Source organism: Triturus cristatus, chromosome 4_2, assembly GCF_964204655.1.
Source record: "Triturus cristatus chromosome 4_2, aTriCri1.1, whole genome shotgun sequence".
NCBI classification, from domain to species: domain Eukaryota; kingdom Metazoa; phylum Chordata; class Amphibia; order Caudata; family Salamandridae; genus Triturus; species Triturus cristatus.
This window is the reverse complement of record NC_140586.1, coordinates 467,838,937-467,860,530: the sequence shown is the minus strand read 5'-3', so window position 1 is coordinate 467,860,530 and position 21,594 is coordinate 467,838,937. Positions and strand designations below refer to the sequence as shown.

General features: G+C 44.9%; 1 protein-coding gene across 4 annotated transcripts in view; it reads right to left on the bottom strand.

Moving 5' to 3' along the window:
• LOC146834561 (vitellogenin-1-like) overlaps positions 1-21,594 on the bottom strand; it is a 977,187-nt gene that overhangs the window by 374,920 nt on the left and 580,673 nt on the right. For all 4 annotated transcript variants that reach the window (XM_085601961.1, XM_085601964.1, XM_085601963.1 and 1 more), the window contains one exon: positions 7,085-7,297. In XM_085601961.1, the coding sequence (XP_085458087.1) occupies positions 7,085-7,297 (213 nt within the window). The remainder of the gene's footprint in view (positions 1-7,084; positions 7,298-21,594) is intronic.

Sequence of the window (21,594 nt, the reverse complement as noted above, 5' to 3'; positions counted from 1 at the left end):
CCCCCTTTCACGCTGTGCTTAGTGTGAAAGGGGTGGGCAGTGGGTGTTGCAGTGGGCGTTCTACTGCAACACCCATTGATTTTGAAGCTGCCCCCTATTTACAGGGTGGCATAAATAGGAGGCAGTGTAAAAATTAATACCAGAGAAAACCTGGTCTTAACTTGGTGAACAAAGGAGAAATACTTTATTTCTCCTCGTTTTTGCTTTTGCCTTGTGCAGCACACATGCAAAAAGCAAAATGCCATGGATTGTTTATGTGTAGGAAGTTGTCCCTTCCTGCACATAAGCGATCTTTTTTTTTAAAAACATGACATTTTGTAACTTACATGTGTGCTGCATTAAGCAGAACACATAGAAGTGACACAACGGTTGTCAAAGATTGTTTATGTGCAGGAAGGGACACCTTCCTACACATAAACATTTTTTCCCTGGACGAAGACACCCTTGAACTATAGTGCAAGGGTGCCTGCATTGGTTCTAGGCAGCTAAGTGTAGCGCCAGTGCAGGCGAACATGCAAGGCTGCACCATATTCTTGTAAATATCTGAAGTGGCGGAGTGAGGCGTTAAGCCATGACAGCTAACGCCGTACTCCGCCACTTCTTTGTACATATGCTCCTCAGTGGCTTGAGATTCAGTGAAAGTTGGGGGATCGAAGATGTCAAGATTGATATCACTGAGACATGTGTCTTACTGTTTCTTATTAGCTGTTCTTGACAAATAACATGTAATATGTACATATTTGCTGAACTATTGAATTTGGATAATGAGCAAGCAGTATTTTAGCCTTAGGATGTCTAAAGAAGGGAAATCTTTCAAGCAGAGTTTTATATCATCATCATATTGCTGAATCTTGATTCGGTCAATGAGTGCAGCACCAAAAAGCTCCATGAAAAAGTTATCTGTGAGTGGAGCACCAAGGCTCCTTTTCACAAATTTAGATTTACATATTTGTGTAAGTTTACTCTTTTTTGGCATTCACAAAATTACATTTTAATAGTAAGTTTATGACTGCAAAGACTCCACATTGGGTGCGGAGAACTTCGCACATAGAAAGATAGGAGAGTCCTAACATTGTATGTACAGAGTTCTCTGCCTCCACCTGCAGAGTCTATGCAGTCACTCACTACCTATTGAATTGCTGTTTTGCAAATACCAAAAAAGAGCAAACTTGCACAAATGTGTATGCTTCCCTATGTGAATCAGACCCGTTAGTGGCTCCATGAAAAAGGAGAAGATGACAGGGGACAGTTTGGAACACTGAGGGACTTAACAGGTGAAAGGGATATTGTGGGCGTGTATGTGCCCATGTGAATAAACAGGTATCAATTGGAAAGGTGGCAAGAATACCAGTGTAGGACATTGGCATGGAATCCGATTCAAAACTCCAGGTTGCGTATGAGTGAGAGTTAGTTGACTATGATGAAAGCAGCTGGGAGGTCCAGCAATTCCTGGAGGCTGGGGTCATCTTTATCCGTGGTCAGAGGGCATCACCTATGATGGGGATGATTGTGTTCTCCATGCTGCAATGTAATCTGAAGCCAGACTGGTTTTCATGCAGGAGATAGTTAGCATTAATGTGTTCTTGGAGTTGAACATAGCCCACATTTTCAATGATCCGATAAATGAGTGATGGGCCAGTAGTTAGCGAGGTCCATCACCATCTAGTATAGAATTCTTTGAAAGTGAGAGGATTCAGTCTATCTTGAAAGCTTTTGGTAATATTTCTTGAGTGAGGAAAGCATTACCAATGACGAGCAGGGGAGTCAAAGTCCATCCGAGAGAGACCTTTGATGAATGATGAAGGTAAAACATCATGTTCATTGGAAGTGGTTTTGAGGGAGATAAGTATATCAGCAATATATGCAAGAGACTGAGCTTGAAAAGATGACTTTTACACATTTCATGGGAAGTGGCAGGCTCAAATCTTCTTTATTTTATTCACTGAAGAATAGGTGATATACTTTTCTGTTGAATGAGGAATAGGTAGGCTTGGCAGGGGGTTGATGCAGTGCTTGATTGTCTTTCTAACATTCTGCTACTGCTAGTGGCTTCATTGATGGTTTAGTGCTTTGCTTTGGCTGATGTGAAGAGATGTATGTGTGTTGTACGGCAAGATGTCAGTATTATGAGGTCAATGGAAGCTCTGGTTTTCTTCCATATTCCTACCTGTCTGCAGATTGATCATTTACTGCCAGCATGGTCTTTAGAGGATAACAGTACTTAAGACTTCGGCTTGTACTTGTGTGTCTTAAGTGGAGCATGAATGTCTATAGAGTTTTAAAAAAATTGTTGAAATTTTTTAGAAGGGTGTTGGTGTAAGACGTGGAGTTCATAGGATTAGCGATGAGGACAAGCATTAGGTCGTCTATGGAGAAGTCTTTAAAGGATATGAAGGTTTGTTCTTTTCTTTGAGGTTAACTTTGGTTTGATGATCAGAAGCTCAGCCAGGGGATACAGATAATGAAGTTTCCGGTGCAGTCCAGGGGTATGGACGGGTTGCATTGGATTGTTGGTGATGTTGAGAACACAAGTTCGAGGATGCTCCCTTTAGAGTATGTTGGTCATGTGACATTCTGTGCCAAATTGAGTGTGTGATGAGGTTGAGGTGGGTGCCTTCTGAACTTGTGCTTTCTAGGAGGTATATACCTCCCAAGAGGGTCATGTGTGGTTACTGGAAGGATGATGTGCAGAGGAGATCAGAGAGTTTATCAGTGAATCCCTTGCTGGCTGTAGATGAGATAGACGATTGCAGTCTGATTGGCTGCGTGTGAGAAATAGCATGCCAGCAGCTTCATTGAGTTGAGTGTTGCTTGCCCAGGGTGCAGGAACAGAAGGATGACAGCATGATCTTCTCCCTTCGTATATCATGCTCTAGCATGTGGGAAGAAGGTTGTCGAAGATATGCAAAGATGTAGGTGTGAATCTTATTTTAGTGATGCAGATGGGGTCAATCTTGTAATATATGAGGAGGTCTGAGATTTCTGGTATGCCAAGGAATGTTAATAAGCATAAGTTGGAATGGGTGTTCTGTCCTTTGAGAGTATGCAGTAGTTAGTAGGATGTGTACAAGGTTGGATCTATGTGCCGTGCAAATATGTGAGTGTTTGGGACATCTAGGTCTGGTTGTGATTGAGGAACTTGGCAGCATGGGATGCTAGGTGAGGTCCATGATTTTATCTTATTTATTTATTTTATTTATTTGCATGTTTGTACCGCGCTGGAATCGACTCCCTGAGGAGTATCTCCGCGCCCTTTTGCACCATCAATAAACAAAATAACAGACACAAGCCGTGTACCATTATAACATTGAAGTGGTATCCTAATTCTGAAAAAGGAAGGTTTTTAATTGTTTCCTGAAAGGAAAATGTTCTCTGTACAGTCTGATAGCTATGGGGAGGCTGTTCCACAGCATAGGACCTGCCACAGATAAAGCTCTGAACCCCTGTCTTGCTTTCCTAGCTCTGAGGACCCATGGCAAGGCCTGTTCACTAGATCTGAGAGAGCGTGTGGGGACATACGGAGTAAATTTGTTGGCCAGGTAGGCCGGGCCTCTCCCAGTCAGGCATTTCTGTATGATACAGCATATTTTAAACTTCACCCTCTGTTTCACTGGTAACCAATGAAGTTTAACCAACAGGGGTTTGGAAGGTGTTCGAGGAGGTGCGTTTAGTACAAGGCGAGCAGCAGTGTTCTGAACCACCTGCAATCTTGAGATTACTCCTTTGTTTGCTGATAGTAACAGACCGTTACAATCGTCTAGTCTGCTCAAAACTAGCGCTTGCACCAAGGTCTTTCTTGTGGCGTCTGGAAGTAAAGGAAACACTTTCCGAAGCAGCCCAATGATGTGAAAGCATGAGCCCACCACTTGATTACCATGTTGTTTTATGGAAAGCTCCTGGTCCAGCCTGACACCCAAGTCCTTCACTACCAGTTTAGGCTCAGGGACTGGCCCAAGATCTTGAGGCCACCAGTCCGGAATCCACAGGAGTTTGGCCTCACCGAATAACATCACCTCTGTTTTAGCAACATTACATTGCAAATAGTTGGACGCCATCCAGTGTGCCACTGCTTTCATTCCCTGGGCAAAAGAGTTCCTGATCTCTGTAGTGAGGGTTTTAAATGGAAAGAGGAGTTGGGTATCATCCGCGTATGACACCGGGATGAACCCATGGGATCTCATGATGTTGGCCAAGGGGGCCACATAGATGTTAAAAAGCGTGGGACTCAAACAAGAGCCCTGTGGCACCCCTTTAGAGATCCCCAGCTCCTCTGACCGATATGTACCCAAGGTGACACTTTGGGTACGATCTGTTAGGAAACTCCTCAGCCAAGCCAGCGCCTTATCTTCCAGGCCAATGTCAGCTAGCCTGGAGGTCAGGATGTTGTGTGACACGGTGTCAAACGCCGCAGACAGATCCAACAGCACCAGGATAACGGAATAACCCCTATCCTGGAACATATGTAGATAGTCTGTGACAGACAGCAAGGTGGTCTCGGTGCTGTGTCTAGGCCTAAACCCTGACTGGGAAGAATCCAGCCCCCCTGCTTTTTCGATGTAAGTAGACAGGTGGCGGTTTACAAACTTCTCAATTAGTTTACCCAAAAAGGGAAGAAGAGAGATAGGTCTCAAATTAGACAGTTCTGTCCGGGGAATGGCATTGTTTTTCCTCAAAGGTCTTACCAGCGCCCGTTTCCAGTCTAGGGGAACTTCCCTTGTACTCAGGGACAGATTGACTAATCGCTGAATTCCCGGACCTAGATCGTTAGCCAACATAGGCATGATACGTGCAGGGATGGTATCCAAAGGACAACCACTCTTTATTTGCATGATTAATGAAATTACCTCCTCTATAGATATGGGAGGGAAATCAGTGAGGCACAGGGCGGAGTGAGAATGGACTCCTGTAGTCAGTGGAGGGATGTTATCTGCTGTGGCAGTTCTGTTGGAATACATTATTTTGTCATAGATCCCATCTATCTTCCTTGTAAAAAATAGTGAGATCTCGTCGCAGAGTTCTTGGGTTGCTATTTCTGCCGTTTCACAGGCTGCTGGCTTGATGAAAGTTTGTAAGATTTGATATAGCACTTTCAAGTTTTTACCAGCTGCTGATAATTGTGCTGCAATATAGTTTTTCCGTGCAGCACCAATGGCCTTGTGATATGTCTTAAGTGAGATCCTATGGTGTTCCTTGTCTTCAGTCCTCCGCAATGATCTCCATATCTTTTCTAGTTTTCTTGTATTTAGTTTAAGGGATCTTAATTCATCGGAAAACCAGACCTCTTGCTTATGTGCTACACGAGGTTTAAACACTCTCAGAGGAATGGTAGCATTTATAGCCTCGGCAACCGCTTCCTCAAACATATTTAATTCAATTGTGATATCATCTGCAGGGTTATTAGCTATGGGTTCCTTATACTTTTCCCTAAAACCCTCCGAAGTGAGTTTGTGCCAGGGTCTCCTTGTGCTGGCTAGCGCAATCTGTCCAGCCCGGGGCTTGTAGTTAGCAAAGGTGTAAAATTTAAGAATGAAGTGGTCCGTCTAGTCCACTTGAGTAGGTGGCATACATTTGATCAAGGGCGAATTGGACATGACTAAGTCCAAAGTATGGCCTGCTTGATGAGTGGGCCCATGATTGATCTTTTTTAGTCCCAGTAAGTCTAAGTCCGTAAGTAAGATTTTTGCCTCCGTACAGTTTCCTAACTCACTGTGGACATTAAAGTCCCCTACAAGAAGAAAATCAGGTTTCTCTTGCACATGAGGAGCTAAAGCCTCAATGAGAAGAACAGAAAAGTTCTCGCATGGACCAGGGGGGCGGTACACCAAAGCTCCCTTCCTGTGTTCCTTAGATGCTGAATTGATTTTAAAAATCAATAATTCTATCTGAGGTGTGCAAAGTTCCTCAGTAAGAATGACGTTCATTTCTTGTTTGTATACGATAGCTGTTTTATTTGGGCGATCCAGCCTGGTTATTTTGTAGCCTATCGGTATACCCAAGGTAATGGCCGGGATTGAGTGAGGCTTGAGCCATGTTTCTGTTAGGAAACATAAATCTGGTTCCTCAGATGATATAAGGTCCCATACCTCAGTGGCATGTTTGGCTAATGAACGAATGTCACACAGCAAGTTCTTACTCCCCAATGGTAAATTGCACATAGGATTGTTTGTCGATGTAATATGTTGTACTTGTAGCGCCAAATTCGGGGGGTGCCCCAAAGTGTTGCCTAACTTCAGTGGGAATATTAAACTGCACATGACATCCCCGACAGGCAAACGGGCCCTCTAGGTTGGTTCCCACCTCATGTGTGCATACCCTAGGAACATGTGTGCCAATCTCTATTAATACCTGAGAGTTGTATGTTATCCTGCTGCTAGGAGGTATCTCTGAGCTGGATGTATAATCCTCCATGGCCCCCTGCCCCTAGCCCCGACCTGTCGCGGACGGGCGCAGACGGGCTGGTCTTCGGCTCGTCTTAGGCGCAGGAGTAGGCGCCACACTGCGCGCAAACGCTGCGTGCTAGAGGCGACGAGTGGCTAAATAGCCCTCGAATGTAGGAGAGCTAGAGCGCTAACCGCTCGCCTTCCTGTGTGGGCCTGGCTCTGCCCCGCCCTCCGCACCCGGGATTGGCTGCTGGGTCAGAACGGGCGTGCAGGCACAGTGCAAGCTCTGGAACAATACTAAAGCACCTAGCCCCACAGTGATTGCGAGAATGCGGTAATATTACAGCGTGCCAGTAAAATTATAACATCATGTGGTCACTACCATTAAAGTAAGATACAAAAAAAAGGTGACAAAAGTTTTTTAAAAGAGTTTCAGCTCAAGAGACTTCTAAATTTAAAATAAACACAGCGATGCAACTTTGATCAGTAATGGCGCCAAGCGGGGTCGGGAGATGCTACCACCGTCGTCCCTACCGCCTTGTAGGTTTCAGTAGAACAGGGATTCGAACCCCCAACATATAATGCAAATGCATCTTGTTTTCAGACAATAAAAATTACACTGACTCTTTGGGTCAACTCTTTGGTGGCAGAAAAACAAACATGATGGTCACTGGCAGCAGGTGAATTATAGTGATTATTCTTACCAACGCTTTGCGATGTTTTGTTAATGCAGCATCGGCACAAAATTTCCAAGGGCTTTTTTGACCAAGTTGTACAGTAACTAGTTGGATTCTGGGTTCCGACGCTTTGGGGTTGAAATACGATGTTACTTGATAGCCTTGATGGTTATTGTCACTCATTATTGCCCGAGCCAGAATGGTGAGCGCTGGTGTCATAGCCTCTCCAAGATATCTGGGCTGAAAAACAGTCAGGAAAACAAAGAAATAACGTCAGTCTTTATTGTCTACCATTGCTGCAACCTGGTGCATCCACTGTTGTTTATATGCATGGGGTGGGTGATAATCGGCGAGATCAGAATACCAGAATGGATCCAGCCCCCAACCAGTAGCAAAGGAGTGACATTAGCCAATACACCATGCAGGGCTACTGACCCCTCTCTTGTATGGTTCCCAGCAACCTTTGCCTCCCAGAGAGGCTTGTAGCTGAAGCGTTAAACTGATGGGAAGGGGTCATTAGAAGAGGACAGTGCGGGCAGGGAATTGAAAAGGCTGAGCAGACACTAGGGTACCCTCTTTGTCCCTCGAGGCCTAATGTACAGATTGGCGAGATCAGAATACCAGAATCCCATACCAAGAACTTAGCAGCAAAAATCAAAAATTTGAAAATAGCAGTCAGGAACACAGAGATTACAAGGAAAACAAGAATGAGAATGCATGACCATGAATAAGGCCTCAGACAATAGAAACACAAAATATGAATTAGGCTATTTGGGGAAAATCATTCCAGAATCAAGTACCACAATAAAAGTCGAGAATGAACATACACATTCCGGAGGAGGGTCAGGGTACCGATTCCCCAAAATAGCCCCCTCAAATAACGGGTAAATTCATCAACAGATTAATAAACTACAGATAGTGCCAAGGAGCTGTTGAAGTGCCAAACCCTGCTCTATATTGAAACATGCAACATTATATAATGTGCGATAACATAACACAACATTATATGATAAGGCAACATAACAGAATAATCATATAACCCTAACATCGTTTCTGACGAACGAAATCCCGATATCGGGCCAGCACAAACTAATTATTTCCAGGCAATTGATATATTTTGGGATTCTTACCCATATTGATTTTCTTAAAACAGAAAAAAGTTGCATCAATGGCTATTGAGTGAATGTGCGTTTTGCCAAATAGTAATTGTCGGAACATCAGTGTAAGGGAATTTATAATTCATTTATTCTGTAATTGCCCATTTGCATTTGCGTTTGTAATGAGACTATACTTCTAGCAGACAAAGGAAGGAACTGCTGTCTGGACATCCATTACTATGTAAACACATTAGGGCTAATTGAAGGGAGAATGTATGCCCTGTGTTAGTTACAGCACCATTCCTTAGTGTATGTGGTTATGAAACTGAGACATGAAATGGACAGCATAAAATACATTGCTCTAGTTCAGGGGCTACAACCTTTTCAGTAATAAGAGATACTTGTGTTAAATGAAAATCTTCCACTGCTACTAACATTATTAAAGATGTAGTAGTAACCACATCAGACAAGATTACATTAGTGCTCACTATATGTGAGATTACCAGCAGCGATCACCTCTGTGCATCAGGCAAAGCTACCAGCAGTAAAGTAGAAAGTGATTTGTCAATGTGGAATGCCTCTACATAGGTAATACATAGCAATTGATACAGTTCCCCCCTCGCACCAAGTTACGAATATTAGTAGTAGTCTCCCTCACGCCGCTTGATTTTTATCTCTCAAAAATCGGCTTGAAATTTATTTTTTATTTGGAGTTTTTCTCCTTTCTCTGAATTTAAGCTTATGGATTCTGAAAAAACATACTTTTTCGTTTCAAATGCGCACTTTTAAATTGTGGTGTTCATATATTTATAGCAACCTAGCAAAAGCTTCTAATTTATTTCACTAGGCTGCACTAATAAGAAACTTTCTTACAAGTAGAGGGAGAGCTACCAGTAGCTCACGAGCTACACTACTATTTGGAGAATCCTTCTCTAGTTCATGTACTTATGTAATTAAGTCTTCTTCAGTGGAGCTGACAACATTCATTTGTAGAAAGCCTGTTGTTATTACTTTGAAGTATGGATGTCACTTTCCCAAAATTATTGAAGTTAGATTGTTATAGAAAACATAATAGCAAATGTTTAATTTTCTTATTCAAAGAAAAATATGTTGCTGCATTAATGTAATAAACGTGCATGCTTATCATAGTGAAATTTCACTCTTTAACGTGAAGCGCCATATAGAATTACCTGGTATGTACAGTATCACAAGAATCACAAGAATCAGTGAGGTGTGTAGTGTATTATAGTAAAATGCCTGATGCATGATCCATCATTGGAGCTAAATTACTAAACCTAGGTTGCCTAACACAGTTATACAGTTGGAATTCCACATTAAATTGTATTACTTTGTACACTGCCAGCATTTCAGAAACAGTCTGTAAGGTTATTCAATAGGACATTTTACACTAAAACAGGGATCACAAGGGATCAAGCCCTGACACAAGGGACGCTTATGGCTGTCCCTTAAGAGCAGATTATTGGTGCTTTTACTAGCTCTGCAATATCTGCTAAGTCAGTACCTTCCATAAAGCTTTGGAAATGAGTGTATGAGGGCAATGAGGCATTCCCTATAATATTCTATGTGAAAAACGAACAAACCATCATGCATGTAAATATTCCCTCAAACTTAAAGCACAAAAAGTCCCATACTGAGTCGTGTTAGAAAATAAATTATCTGAGTAAGATTACGGCGCGAATAATTGATAAAAATATGAAAAATATAAAGAGACCTGGCTGCTTTGAAAGCTCATATCAAGGTTCCCTAGATTACCCTTATGTCCCTCTCTCACTTGAATTCATCACAAATGAGGCATCCGTGCTGAGCTGTGCACTTTGTTGCAGTGCAGCAGGTGTTGGCTCAGCAGAGCATGCTCCGACAGGGTGGGTCCTAGTGCTGTGAAGCTCAGGTGGTACTTCCAGATCAAAGGACACCACATGTGTGCGCTTGCGCTTGCTGTGGCTCCCTGTAGAGGAGAGCAGAGCTGTCCCAAAGCAGGTTAAGAGGCAGTGTGGTCCCGCAGGGACAGTTTTCTAATGAGCTCTATAGCCTCAAATTCTCCTCTGTTGATAGGTGGGCAGTTTATGTGCTCCTAATGGTGAATTGCTTTATGTGTCTAGTATTATGAATCATTTTTAAGTGGCTGATGGAACTCTATGTCCACACACTGTGATAATGCCATGGAAGAAAGCAGCAAGAAGGAAGAACTTTAGCTATTCCTCCTCCCCAGATGAGGAAGACCCTGTTCCTGCGTGGTGTCCTTCAAGAAGAAGGGTAGGCCTCTGTTTCTAATTTGCTGCCACTCATATCTGAATCAACCATGATTGAGGTACCTTCCAGTGCAGAACAACTAACTATTGTATTGCCTGTGAGCTTGGTTACTGACAGGAGGAATAGGGGGATTTTTGTGGGGATGCATATTGTGATTGGTGTCTAGGCAGGGAGGCCTCATTTTGGATGACTAAAAGAGAGGGAGTAGGACTCAGAGAAATGAAATTACTGGTAAGTAATTGAAGCAGTATCAGTATTGAGATGGATCTTATGCCACAAAGACAGTCCTCAGGCTTCCAGAAGGAAATTGGCTTGATATTCATTCAGGCTATTCAAGTGTTCAATGATATGAGACAGGTAAAGATAAACATTAAAGAGATTATATTGAGCAGGAAGCAGACAATGTAGCCAGAAGGTTGGCTTTCTTGTAATTTGTGGTAGACTTGCCTTAAATGCGACATCTGATGTTAGCAATTGTTGGACCTGGCCATTTTTGCAGGTTTTTCCCCAGAGTTTTGCTTTCTGTTACTGATCCCGTTTTTGTTGGCATTAGGTTTCTGTGAACGTTTTCCCTGACAGGCAGTGGTAAAGTGATTGTGCTCTCTCCCTAATTGGTACATTTAATTTACTTGTAAGTCCCTGGTAAATTATGCTCCATGTACCCAAGGCCTATAAATAACATGCTGCTAGTAGCCCGGCAGCACTCATTGTGCTACCTACCAAAGTATCATTTTAAAATATGTCTCAGGCCTGCCTCTGTAGTCTATAGTGCAGTTTTTAACTGCCATTTAAACATGTCAAAGTAAACCTTTTTCTAGACCTAAACCTTCCTTTTTAATAATTATAAGTCATCCTTAAGGTAGGCCCAAACGCCAGGATGTATTGTATTTAAAAAGTAGGACATGTGGGTTTACATTTTACAAGTCTTGGTAGTGGAACACTACTAAAGTCATTTTTCACTTGGGTAAGGCATATCTCTCCTATTGACTAACACAGGGTTATCTTATTACATTAAGTAAGTGATAGCTTTGGATTGGGAGCAGATAGAAGAATTCTGTTTATACTCAAATGCCATTCTTAGAAAGTTGCAAACACAACAATTGATGGACAGAATACAGAACAATGTCATACATTCACCCCAGTACAAAGATCTGGGTCTAAATCCATCGTGTTTTTGCTCAACATGCCATTCCAGTTTGGACCCAGCCATATACAAATCAGTCTTGACCCTGCGCCCAATGGGAACAGTCCAGCCCGAACTGCCAGGCCAGGTCCTCCCTGGACTGGAAACACGCATCCTAGGACCGGTTTTGGGCTTTCAGCCCTTATCAGCCAGGATAGCTTGACTCCAGTGGCATGGAGAGCACGGGACCCACGTCTGGGCATACCCGTCCCACACGGGGTGACAAATGCAAAAACAGCAATTGATGGACAGAATGCAGAACAATGTCATACATTCATCCCAGTACAATGATCTGGGCATAAATCCATCGTTTCGTTTTTTTGCTCACCATACCATTCCAGTTTGGACCCAGCCATATGCAAATCAGTCTTGCCCCTGCGACAATGAGAACAGTCCAGCCCGAACTGCCATGCCAGGTCCTCCCTGGACAGGAAACAAGCATCCTAGGACCGGTTTCGGGCTATCAGCCCTCATCAGTCAGGATAGCTTGACTCCAGTGGCATGGAGAGCACGGGACCCACATCAGGGCATACCCATCCCACGCAGGGTGACAAATGCAAAAACGACAATTAATGGACAGAATGCAGAACAATGTTATACATTCACCCCAGTACAAAGATCTGGGCCTAAATCCATCGTTTTTGTTGCTCACCATGCCATTCCAGTTTGGACCCAGCCATATGCAAATCAGTCTTGACCCTGCGCCCAATGGGAACAGTCCAGCCAAAAACTGCCAGGCCAGGTCCTCCGTGGACTGCAAACAAGCATCCAAGGACCGGGTGCTGGCTTTCAGCCCTCATCAGCTAGGATGGCTTAACTCCAGTGGCATGGATAGCACGGAACCCACGTCTAGCAATGCCCGTCCCATGCAGGGTGACAAATGCAAAAACAACAATTGATGGACAGAATGCAGAACAATGTCATACATTCACCCCGGTACAAAGATCTGAACCTAAATCCATCGTTTATTTGCTTCACCATGCCATTCCAGTTTGGACCCAGCCATATGCAAATCAGTCTTGACCCTGTGCCCAATAGGAACAGTCCAGCCCGAACAGCCAGGCCAGGTCCTCCCTGGACTGAAAACAAGCAGCCTAGGACGGTTTTGGGCTTTCAGCCCTCATCTGCCAGGATAGCTTGACTCCTGTGGCATGGAGAGCACGGGACCCACGTCTGGGCATACCCATCCTACATGGAGTGACAAATGCAAAGACAACAATTGATGGACAGAATGCAGAACAATGTCATACATTCATCCCAGTACACAGATCTGGGTCTAAATCCATTGTTTTTTTGCTCACCATGCCATTCCAGTTTGGGCCCAGCCATATGCAAATCAGTCTTGACCCTGCACCCACTGGGAACAGTCCAGCCCTACCTGCCAGGCCAAGTCCTCCCTGGACTGGAAACAAGCATCCTAGGACCGGTTTCGGGCTTTCAGCCCTCATCAGCCAGGAACAATTGACTCCAGTGGCGTGGAGAGCACGGGACCCAAGTCTGAGCATACCCGTCCCACGCGGGGTGACAAATGCAAAAACAACAATTGATAAACAGAATGCAGAACAATGTCATACATTCACCCCAGTACAAAAAACGGGGCCCAAATCTATCGTTTTTTTGCTCACTATGCCATCCCAGTTTGGACCCAGCCACATGCAAATAAGTCTTGACCCTGCACCCAATGGTAACAGTCCAGCCCTAACTGCCAGGCCAGGTCCTCCCTCGACTGGAAACAAGCATCCTAGGGCCGGTTTCGGGCTTTCAGCCCTCATCAGCCAGGATAGCTTGACTCCAGTGTCATGGAGAGCACGGGACCCACGTCTAGAAATACCAATCCCACGCAGGTGACAAATGCAAAAACAACAATTGATGGACAGAATGCAGAACAATGTCATACATTCATCCAAGTACAAAGATCTGGGCCTAAATCCATTGTTTTTTTGCTCACCATGCCCTTCCAGTTTGGACCCAGCCATATGCAAATCAGTCTTGACCCTGCACCCAATGGGAACAGTTCAGCCCGAACTGCCAGGTCAGGTCCTCCCTGGAGTGGAAACAAGTATCCTAGGACCGGTTTTGGGCTTTCTGCCCTCATCTGCCAGGATAGCTTGACTCCAGTGGCATGGAGAGCAGTGGACCCACGTCTGGGCATACCCATCCCACACGCAGTGACAAATGCAAAGACAACAATTGATGGACAGAATGCAGAACAATGTCATACATTCATCCCAGTACACAGATCTGGGTCTAAATCCATTGTTTTTTTGCTCACCATGCCGTTCCAGTTTGGACCCAGCCATATGCAAATCAGTCTTGACCCTGCGCCCAATGGGAACAGTCCAGCCCAAACTGCCAGGCCAGGTCCAACCTAGACTGGAAACAATAATCCAAGGACTGGTTTCAGGCTTTCAGCCCTCATCAGCCAGTATAGCTTGACTCCAGTGGTATGGAGAGCACGGGACCCACGTCTGGGCATACCTGTCGATGCGGGGTGACAAATGCAAAGTCAACAATTGATGGACAGAATGCAGAACAATGTCATACATTCACCCCAGTACAATGATGTGGGCCTAATTCCATCGTTTTTTTGCTCCTCATGCCATTCCAGTTTGGACCCAGCCATATGCGAATCTGTCTTGACCCTGCGCCCAATGAGAACAGTACAGCCCGAGCTGCCAGGCCAAGTCCTCCCTGGACTGGAAACAACCATCCTAGGACTGGTTTCGGGCTTTCAGCCCTCATCAGCCTGGATAGCTTGACTCCAGTGGCATGGAGAGCACGGGACCGACGTCTAGCAATACCCATCCCACGCGGGTGACAAATGCAAAAACAACAATTGATGGACAGAGTGCAGAACAATGTCATACATTCATCCCAGTACAAAGATCTGGGTCTAAATTCATTGTTTTTATTGCTCACCATGCCATTCGAGTTTGGACCCAGTCATATGCAAATCAGTCTTGACCCTGCACCCACTGGGAACAGTCCAGCCCTACCTGCCAGGCCAGGTCCTCCCTGGACTGGAAACAAGCATCCTAGGACCGGTTTCGGGCTTTCAGCCCTCATCAGCCAGGATCAATTGACTCCAGTGGCATGGAGAGCACGGGACCCAAGTCTGGGCATACCCGTCCCACGCGGGGTGACAAATGCAAAAACAACAATTGATAAACAGAATGCAGAACAATGTCATACATTCACCCCAGTACAAAAAATGGGGCCCAAATCTATCCTTTTTTTGCTCACTATGCCATCCCAGTTTGGACCCAGCCACATGCAAATAAGTCTTGACCCTGCACCCAATGGGAACAGTCCAGCCCTAACTGCCAGGCCAGGTCCTCCCTGGACTGGAAACAAGCATCCTAGGGCCGGTTTCGGGCTTTCAGCCCTCATCAGCCAGGATAGCTTGACTCCAGTGTCATGGAGAGCACGGGACCCACGTCTAGCAATACCAATCCCACGCAGGTGACAAATGCAAAAACAACAATTGATGGACAGAATGCAGAACAATGTCATACATTCATCCAAGTACAAAGATCTGGGCCTAAATCCATTGTTTTTTTGCTCACCATGCCCTTCCAGTTTGGACCCAGCCATATGCAAATCAGTCTTGACCCTGCACCCAATGGGATCAGTTCAGCCCGAACTGCCAGGTCAGGTCCTCCCTGGAGTGGAAACAAGTATCCTAGGACCGGTTTTGGGCTTTCTGCCCTCATCTGCCAGGATAGCTTGACTCCAGTGGCATGGAGAGCAGTGGACCCACGTCTGGGCATACCCATCCCACACAGAGTGACAAATGCAAAGACAACAATTGATGGACAGAATGCAGAACAATGTCATACATTCATCCCAGTACACAGATCTGGGTCTAAATCCATTGTTTTTTTGCTCACCATGCCGTTCCAGTTTGGACCCAGCCATATGCAAATCAGTCTTGACCCTGCATCCAATGGGAACAGTCCAGCCCAAACTGCCAGGCCAGGTCCAACCTGGACTGGAAACAATCATCCAAGGACTGGTTTCAGGCTTTCAGCCCTCATCAGCCAGGATAGCTTGACTCTAGTGGTATGGAGAGCACGGGACCCACGTCTGGGCATACCTGTCGATGCGGAGTGACAAATGCAAAGTCAACAATTGATGTACAGAATGCAGAACAATGTCATACATTCACCCCAGTACAAAGATCTGGGTCTAAATCCATTGTTTTTTTGCTCCCCAAGCCATTCCAGTTTGGACCCAGCCATATGCGAATCTGTCTTGACCCTGCGCCCAATGGGAACAGTACAGCTCGACCTGTCAGGCCAGGTCCTCCCTGGAATGGAAACAAGCATCTTAGGACCGGTTTCGGGCTTTCATCCCTCATCAGACAGGATCAATTGACTCCAGTGGCATGGAGAGCACGGGACCCACGTCTGGGCATACCGGTCCCACGCGGGGTGACAAATGCAAAAACAACAATTGATAGACAGAATGCAGAACAATGTCATACATTCACCCCAGTACAAAGATCTGGGTCTAAATCCATTGTTTTTTTTGCTCACCATGCCATTCCAGTTTGGACCCAGCCATATGCAAATCAGTCTTGACCCTGCACCCAATGGGAACAGTACAGCTCGACCTGTCAGGCCAGGTCCTCCCTGGATTGGAAACAAGAATCCTAGGACCGGTTTCGGGCTTTCAGCCCTCATCTGCCAGGATAGCTTGACTCCAGTGGCATGGAGAGCACGGGACCCACATCTGGGCATACCCGTCCCACTCGGGGTGACAAATGCAAAAACAACAATTGATGGACAGAATGCAAAACGATGTCATACATGCACCCCAGTACACAGATCTTGGCCCAAATCCATCATTTTTTTGCTCACCATGCCGTTCCAGTTTGGACCCAGCCATATGCAAATCAGTCTTGACCCTGCACCCAATGGGAACAGTGCAGCCCGAACTGCCAGGCCAGGTCCTCCCTGGGGTGAATGTTTGCATTGTCCAGCATTCAGTTCATCAATTGTTCTTATTGGTATGTCGCCCTAAGTGGGAAGGGTATGCCTGACTGATGAAGGGTGTTGCCCTGAAAACGGTCCCAGGATGCTTGTTTCCAGTCCAGGGAGGACCTGGCTTGGCAGTTTGGGCTGGACTGTTCCCACAAGGAACAGGGTCAAGACTGATTTGCATATGGCTGGGTCCAAACTAGTGTGGTGTGGTGAGAAAAAGAATGATGGATTAAACCCAGATCCTTGTGACTGGGGGTGAATGTTTACATTGTCCAGCATTCCGTCCATCAATTGTTTCTTTGTATATGTCGCCCTAAGTAGGAAGGGTATGCTCTGACATGGGTCCTGTGCTCACTACACCACTGGATCCAAGCTAGCCTGACTGATGAAGGGTGATGCCCTAAAACCGGTCCCAGGATGCTTGTTTCTGGTCCAGGGAGGACCTGGCTTTGAAGTTCCAGCTGGACTGTTCCCACAAGGAACAGGGTCAAGACTGATTTGCATATTGCTGGGTCCAGCTAGGGAGGTGTGGTGAGCAAAAGAATAAGGGATTAAACCCAGATCCCTGTGACTGGGGGTGAATGTTTGCATTGTCCAGCATTCTATCCATCAATTGTTTCTTTTGTATATGTCGCCCTAAGTGGAAGGGTATGCTCTGACGTGGGTCCTGTGCTCACTACACCAGTGTATTCAAGCTAGCCTGGCTGATGAAGGGTGATGCCCTGAAACGGGTCCCAGGATGTTTGTTTCTGGTCCAGGGAGGACCTGGATTGGCAGTTCGGGCTGGACTGTTCCCACAAGGAAAAGGGTCAAGACTGATTTGCATATGGCTGGGTCCAAACTAAGGTGGTGTGGTGAGCAAAAGAATGATGGATTAAACCCAGATCCTTGTGACTGGGGGTGAATGTTTGCATTGTTCAACATTCCTTCCATCAATTGTTTCTTTTGTATTCTTTGAAAGTTTGTATTTTCTTGTCCTAACTATTGTGCCATCTGCCAGTGTCCTGTGTCACAATTACTGTGAATGGTTCTGCTGTTGGGGTTTGTGTATTTCTCCCAGACACTACCACTAAAGGGGATTAGTGTGGGCAGGATGAGCCAACTTCTCAGAATCACTGAGGTTGGATCTATGCAAAGCCCCACTTGTAGTTCAGCAGAGACAAAGGAACCTGTCACTAGCCTTTGGTCACCCCATACTTCTTTGAGCCTTGACAGCGGAAGGGAAGAACTTTCCAGACTCAAGGTGGGGGTAGGACAGGGTGTCCCCCCACACATAAAGGCTGGCACCAGGTATAAATATTGGACCCTCAGAACAACTCTTCAGTACACTCCTGGAGATGTGGACATTATTGAAGGGCTGCCTTGGCCTCAGAGTACTGCCCTACTGCTGTCACAGGACAGCCCTGCTGCTTGAGGACTGCCTTTGTTTCTGAGAAGGAAGACTGAACCTGCTCCATTCATCCCAATCTATCTTGACTGACTCCAAGGGTCTGATGGCTGACCTCGTGACTGAGAAACAGAGACACAAAAAGCTCCAGAAACCTCCCTGGAACTGTCCAGCTGACCTGCTACATTGGACCTGCCTGGACCTGCAACTGGGCCTGCCAGAGCCTTGCTTGCCTCTTTTAGAGTGAGTTTTTGATCCCCAGGAGATGCCTCCCCAGATGCTGGACTCTTGGATTGCATTAATAGGACTCCTCCTGAGAAGACAGGTGAAATCCTGAAGTTTTGGGCTCTTAGTGACTGCGAATGGGCCCATTCATGCTGAGACTTTGCTGCCCATGACAACTGGCAACATGAAGCTCCAGTGAACTCGACTCTTCGCGCTACAACAACAACCAGCCACACAAGATCTACACTTAGCGCTACAACAACTGCTGCCCACAGTGACCGCCAACGGGAAACTCCACCAACATTTGTCCATGATGCCTGGCCTGGTCTTCGTGCTACAGCTCTGACCATTTGCGCTGATCTCCCTTCTCCTCGCAGTGCCCTTTACCATTAACGCAACTCTTTGCCCCAGAATATGAGAAAGAAACGTATTCAGTGGGAATAATCCAGTTCCTATATCTGGCCCACGCTCCATTACAATTGACCTGATTTGTGATTTCCCCATATCTAGCATAACTTGATGATTGTGAATGCTGCTTTGTGCTTCTGTGTGCTATGTCTACTTAAAAGTTTGAAATTTCATATCTCTGGTTCTATTATTTGGATTGTAGTTGTATTGTACTGAACTACACACACTGGTTAAATACAGCAACCCTTTCCGGAAAAATTATTCAAGAGTTACAGGGAAAATCCATCAGCCCCAGGGGTCTTGTAAGAATTAAAAACAGCGCAACTGAAGTGCAGGCTTCAAGAGCGCAAATGGAGGAATGAATACTTTCCAGAAGAAAAAATTAAGTATAAAAAATTACTGCACAAATTATAAGGAATTAATTCAAGCAGCAAAGACTAAGTATTTTTCTGGAAAAATAAGCTCAGAAATGATTTTTACCAGAGAATATGTTAAAACAGTTAAATCTTTGTCCAAATGATCAACAGTAATATCTTTGATCCTGACGAATCCTTCTGCAACAAGCTGGCAGATTTTTTTCAACTCAAAGTGGATTCTATCTTTCAAGCATTTTCCTCCTCCTTGATTATGCAGAGTACAGGTGGTGGATCTGTCCAGGTTGAGGTACTGAACACCGAATTAGGTCATGGGCCTCCAGACACACCTCAATTTGAAAGGTTCCCTCCTCTCACTAAGGAAAAAATGATCAGTCTCATTAGTTCAATCAAATCCGGGGCTTCCTCGGACTCCTGTCCTCCTCAGGTTATTAACTTGGTGGCCAGCTCTTTTGCCGGACCACTTATGGAAATATTGAATGAGATATTGATTACAGGGCAGTTTCCGATTATATGGAAAAAGTCATCCATCCTTCCATTAGTGAAAAAAGAAGGTGGAAAGTTATAGAGCCATATCTCGCCTCCCTTTCCCTGCCAAGATATTAGAGAAGGCAATGAATGAGGAAATACAAACAATTTTAGATGCAAATCATTTGCTTGATTCTTCTCAATATGGTTTTAGAGCAAACTATTGCACTGAATCAGCTCTGGTAGCAGCATCGGAGGAATTAAAAAGGGTGGTCGAGAAGGGCAGCAAAGCTGTACTAATTTTATTAGACCTCTCTGCCGCCTTTGATACGGTTCACGCCTCACTCCTCATCAATTGGCTCCACTCATTGGGTTTCAGAAATCCGAATTAACACTGCTGAGTTAATTCCTAAATGATAGACAACAACGGGTAGAGATGGGGGACACAAGCTTCATGCCTTTCTCTCTCCCCTATGGTGTGCCCCAGGGGTCTGCTCTTAGCCCCACACTTTTCAAAGTATATGCTACCTCCTTGTTTATCTCATGCGCTGTTATGGCCTGGCTATATTCTCCTATGCCGATGATACTCAAATAGTGGTGTCTATCTCATCGGACGTGAAAAAGAAGGCAAGTAATTTTTGTAGATGTATGTCCCAAGTTGCAAACTGGATGCAAAGAGACTTTCTGAAGCTGAACTCGGAAAAAATGAGGTTCTGCTGTTCGGAAATGAGACCACCTTTTGGGATGCATCATGATGTCCCTCAGACCTAGGCGCATTACTGAGGTCAGTACTGAAGGCAAGGAATTTGGGCGTCATTTTTTACACCAAATTATGTTTCTCAGAAGAAATGTATTCTGTTATGTCATCGGTATTTTTTATGCTGAAGGTTCTCAATACAGTTCTCCTGTTTATTCCTTTTGACCTACAAAATACAGTGAATGATGGCTGTCATCTTTTCAAAGATGGATTACTGCAATGCTCTATATTTAGGTACTCATAAACACCTAATAAAGAAATTGCAGTCTTTGCAGAATGCGGCAGCAAGAGTGCTGTTGAAAACTCCTAAGTTTGCACCTATATCTCAATTAATGCACGGTTTGCACTGTGTCCTGGTGAGAAAAAGGATTATTTTCAAAGCACTGTGCATAATCCATAGGGCCCTTTACCTACTTTCAGGAATGGTTCTTCTGGTATACTCACAGGAGGAACCTTAGATCGAGTTCAGCACAAATGGTAACTGTCCCGAGGATAAACAAAGCAAGATGGGGTAGAAGACTGTTCTCCACTTGTGAAGGGAAACTTTGGAACTCTTTGCCTCTCTCTTTACGCTCTCAACCCACCCCACAGCAATTTAGGAAGCAGTTGAAGACTTGGCTCTTTACCCAGCCAGTCGGTTAAGCTGCTTTCAGAGTAGTTTTTCATCTGGCGGGAGGTTTGTTATGGTCCTTTTGTAGCACTAAGACACCTTTGGGTAATTGCGCGCTTTATAAAATTATTTAATTCAATCATTCATTCATTTATTTATTCATTGGTATTATATTATTTGATAAAAGTTACACTGTGTTTTTTTTTTATTGTTTAAGGATTTTACTTATGATGTGTTTTCACTTTATTACTGTTTGGTTGCTGCATAAATACTTCACACTTTGCCTCCACGGTAAGCCTGGCTGCTTTCGTGGTAAGGTACCAGTGGATTAAGCGCGGGTTAATTTTGTCACTTTTGTGTTTCTCCCTGACAAGGATTGTGGTTGTTGCCGTTGTGGGGTTTTCACTCCCCTCAACCAATAACCCGATTTCTTTCACCAGTGTGTGCACGTAAGGACTGAGAACCAATGTTCAATATAGCCATGTTCCCTTCCTCCTCTTATACCTCTCTCTCTCTGACTTTCCTCTATCTCTCCTAAAGCAAACCCTGTGCCAGCTGCAATTAACCTGGGCCAGACAGAGAATGTAGCAGAGATAATAGCATCGCCCTCTAACTTAAGCAACCAATCTCCAAAGCTCCAGTCCCACGGGTTAATGCCCCATAGAAAAAATGGGCAGTCCAGCACTGAATGAGTGAAAATGATGTAAGACACTCCTTGTTTCCTAGTACCTGCTCAAGTACGCAAACTAGATAATGCAGTACAAGGATTTTT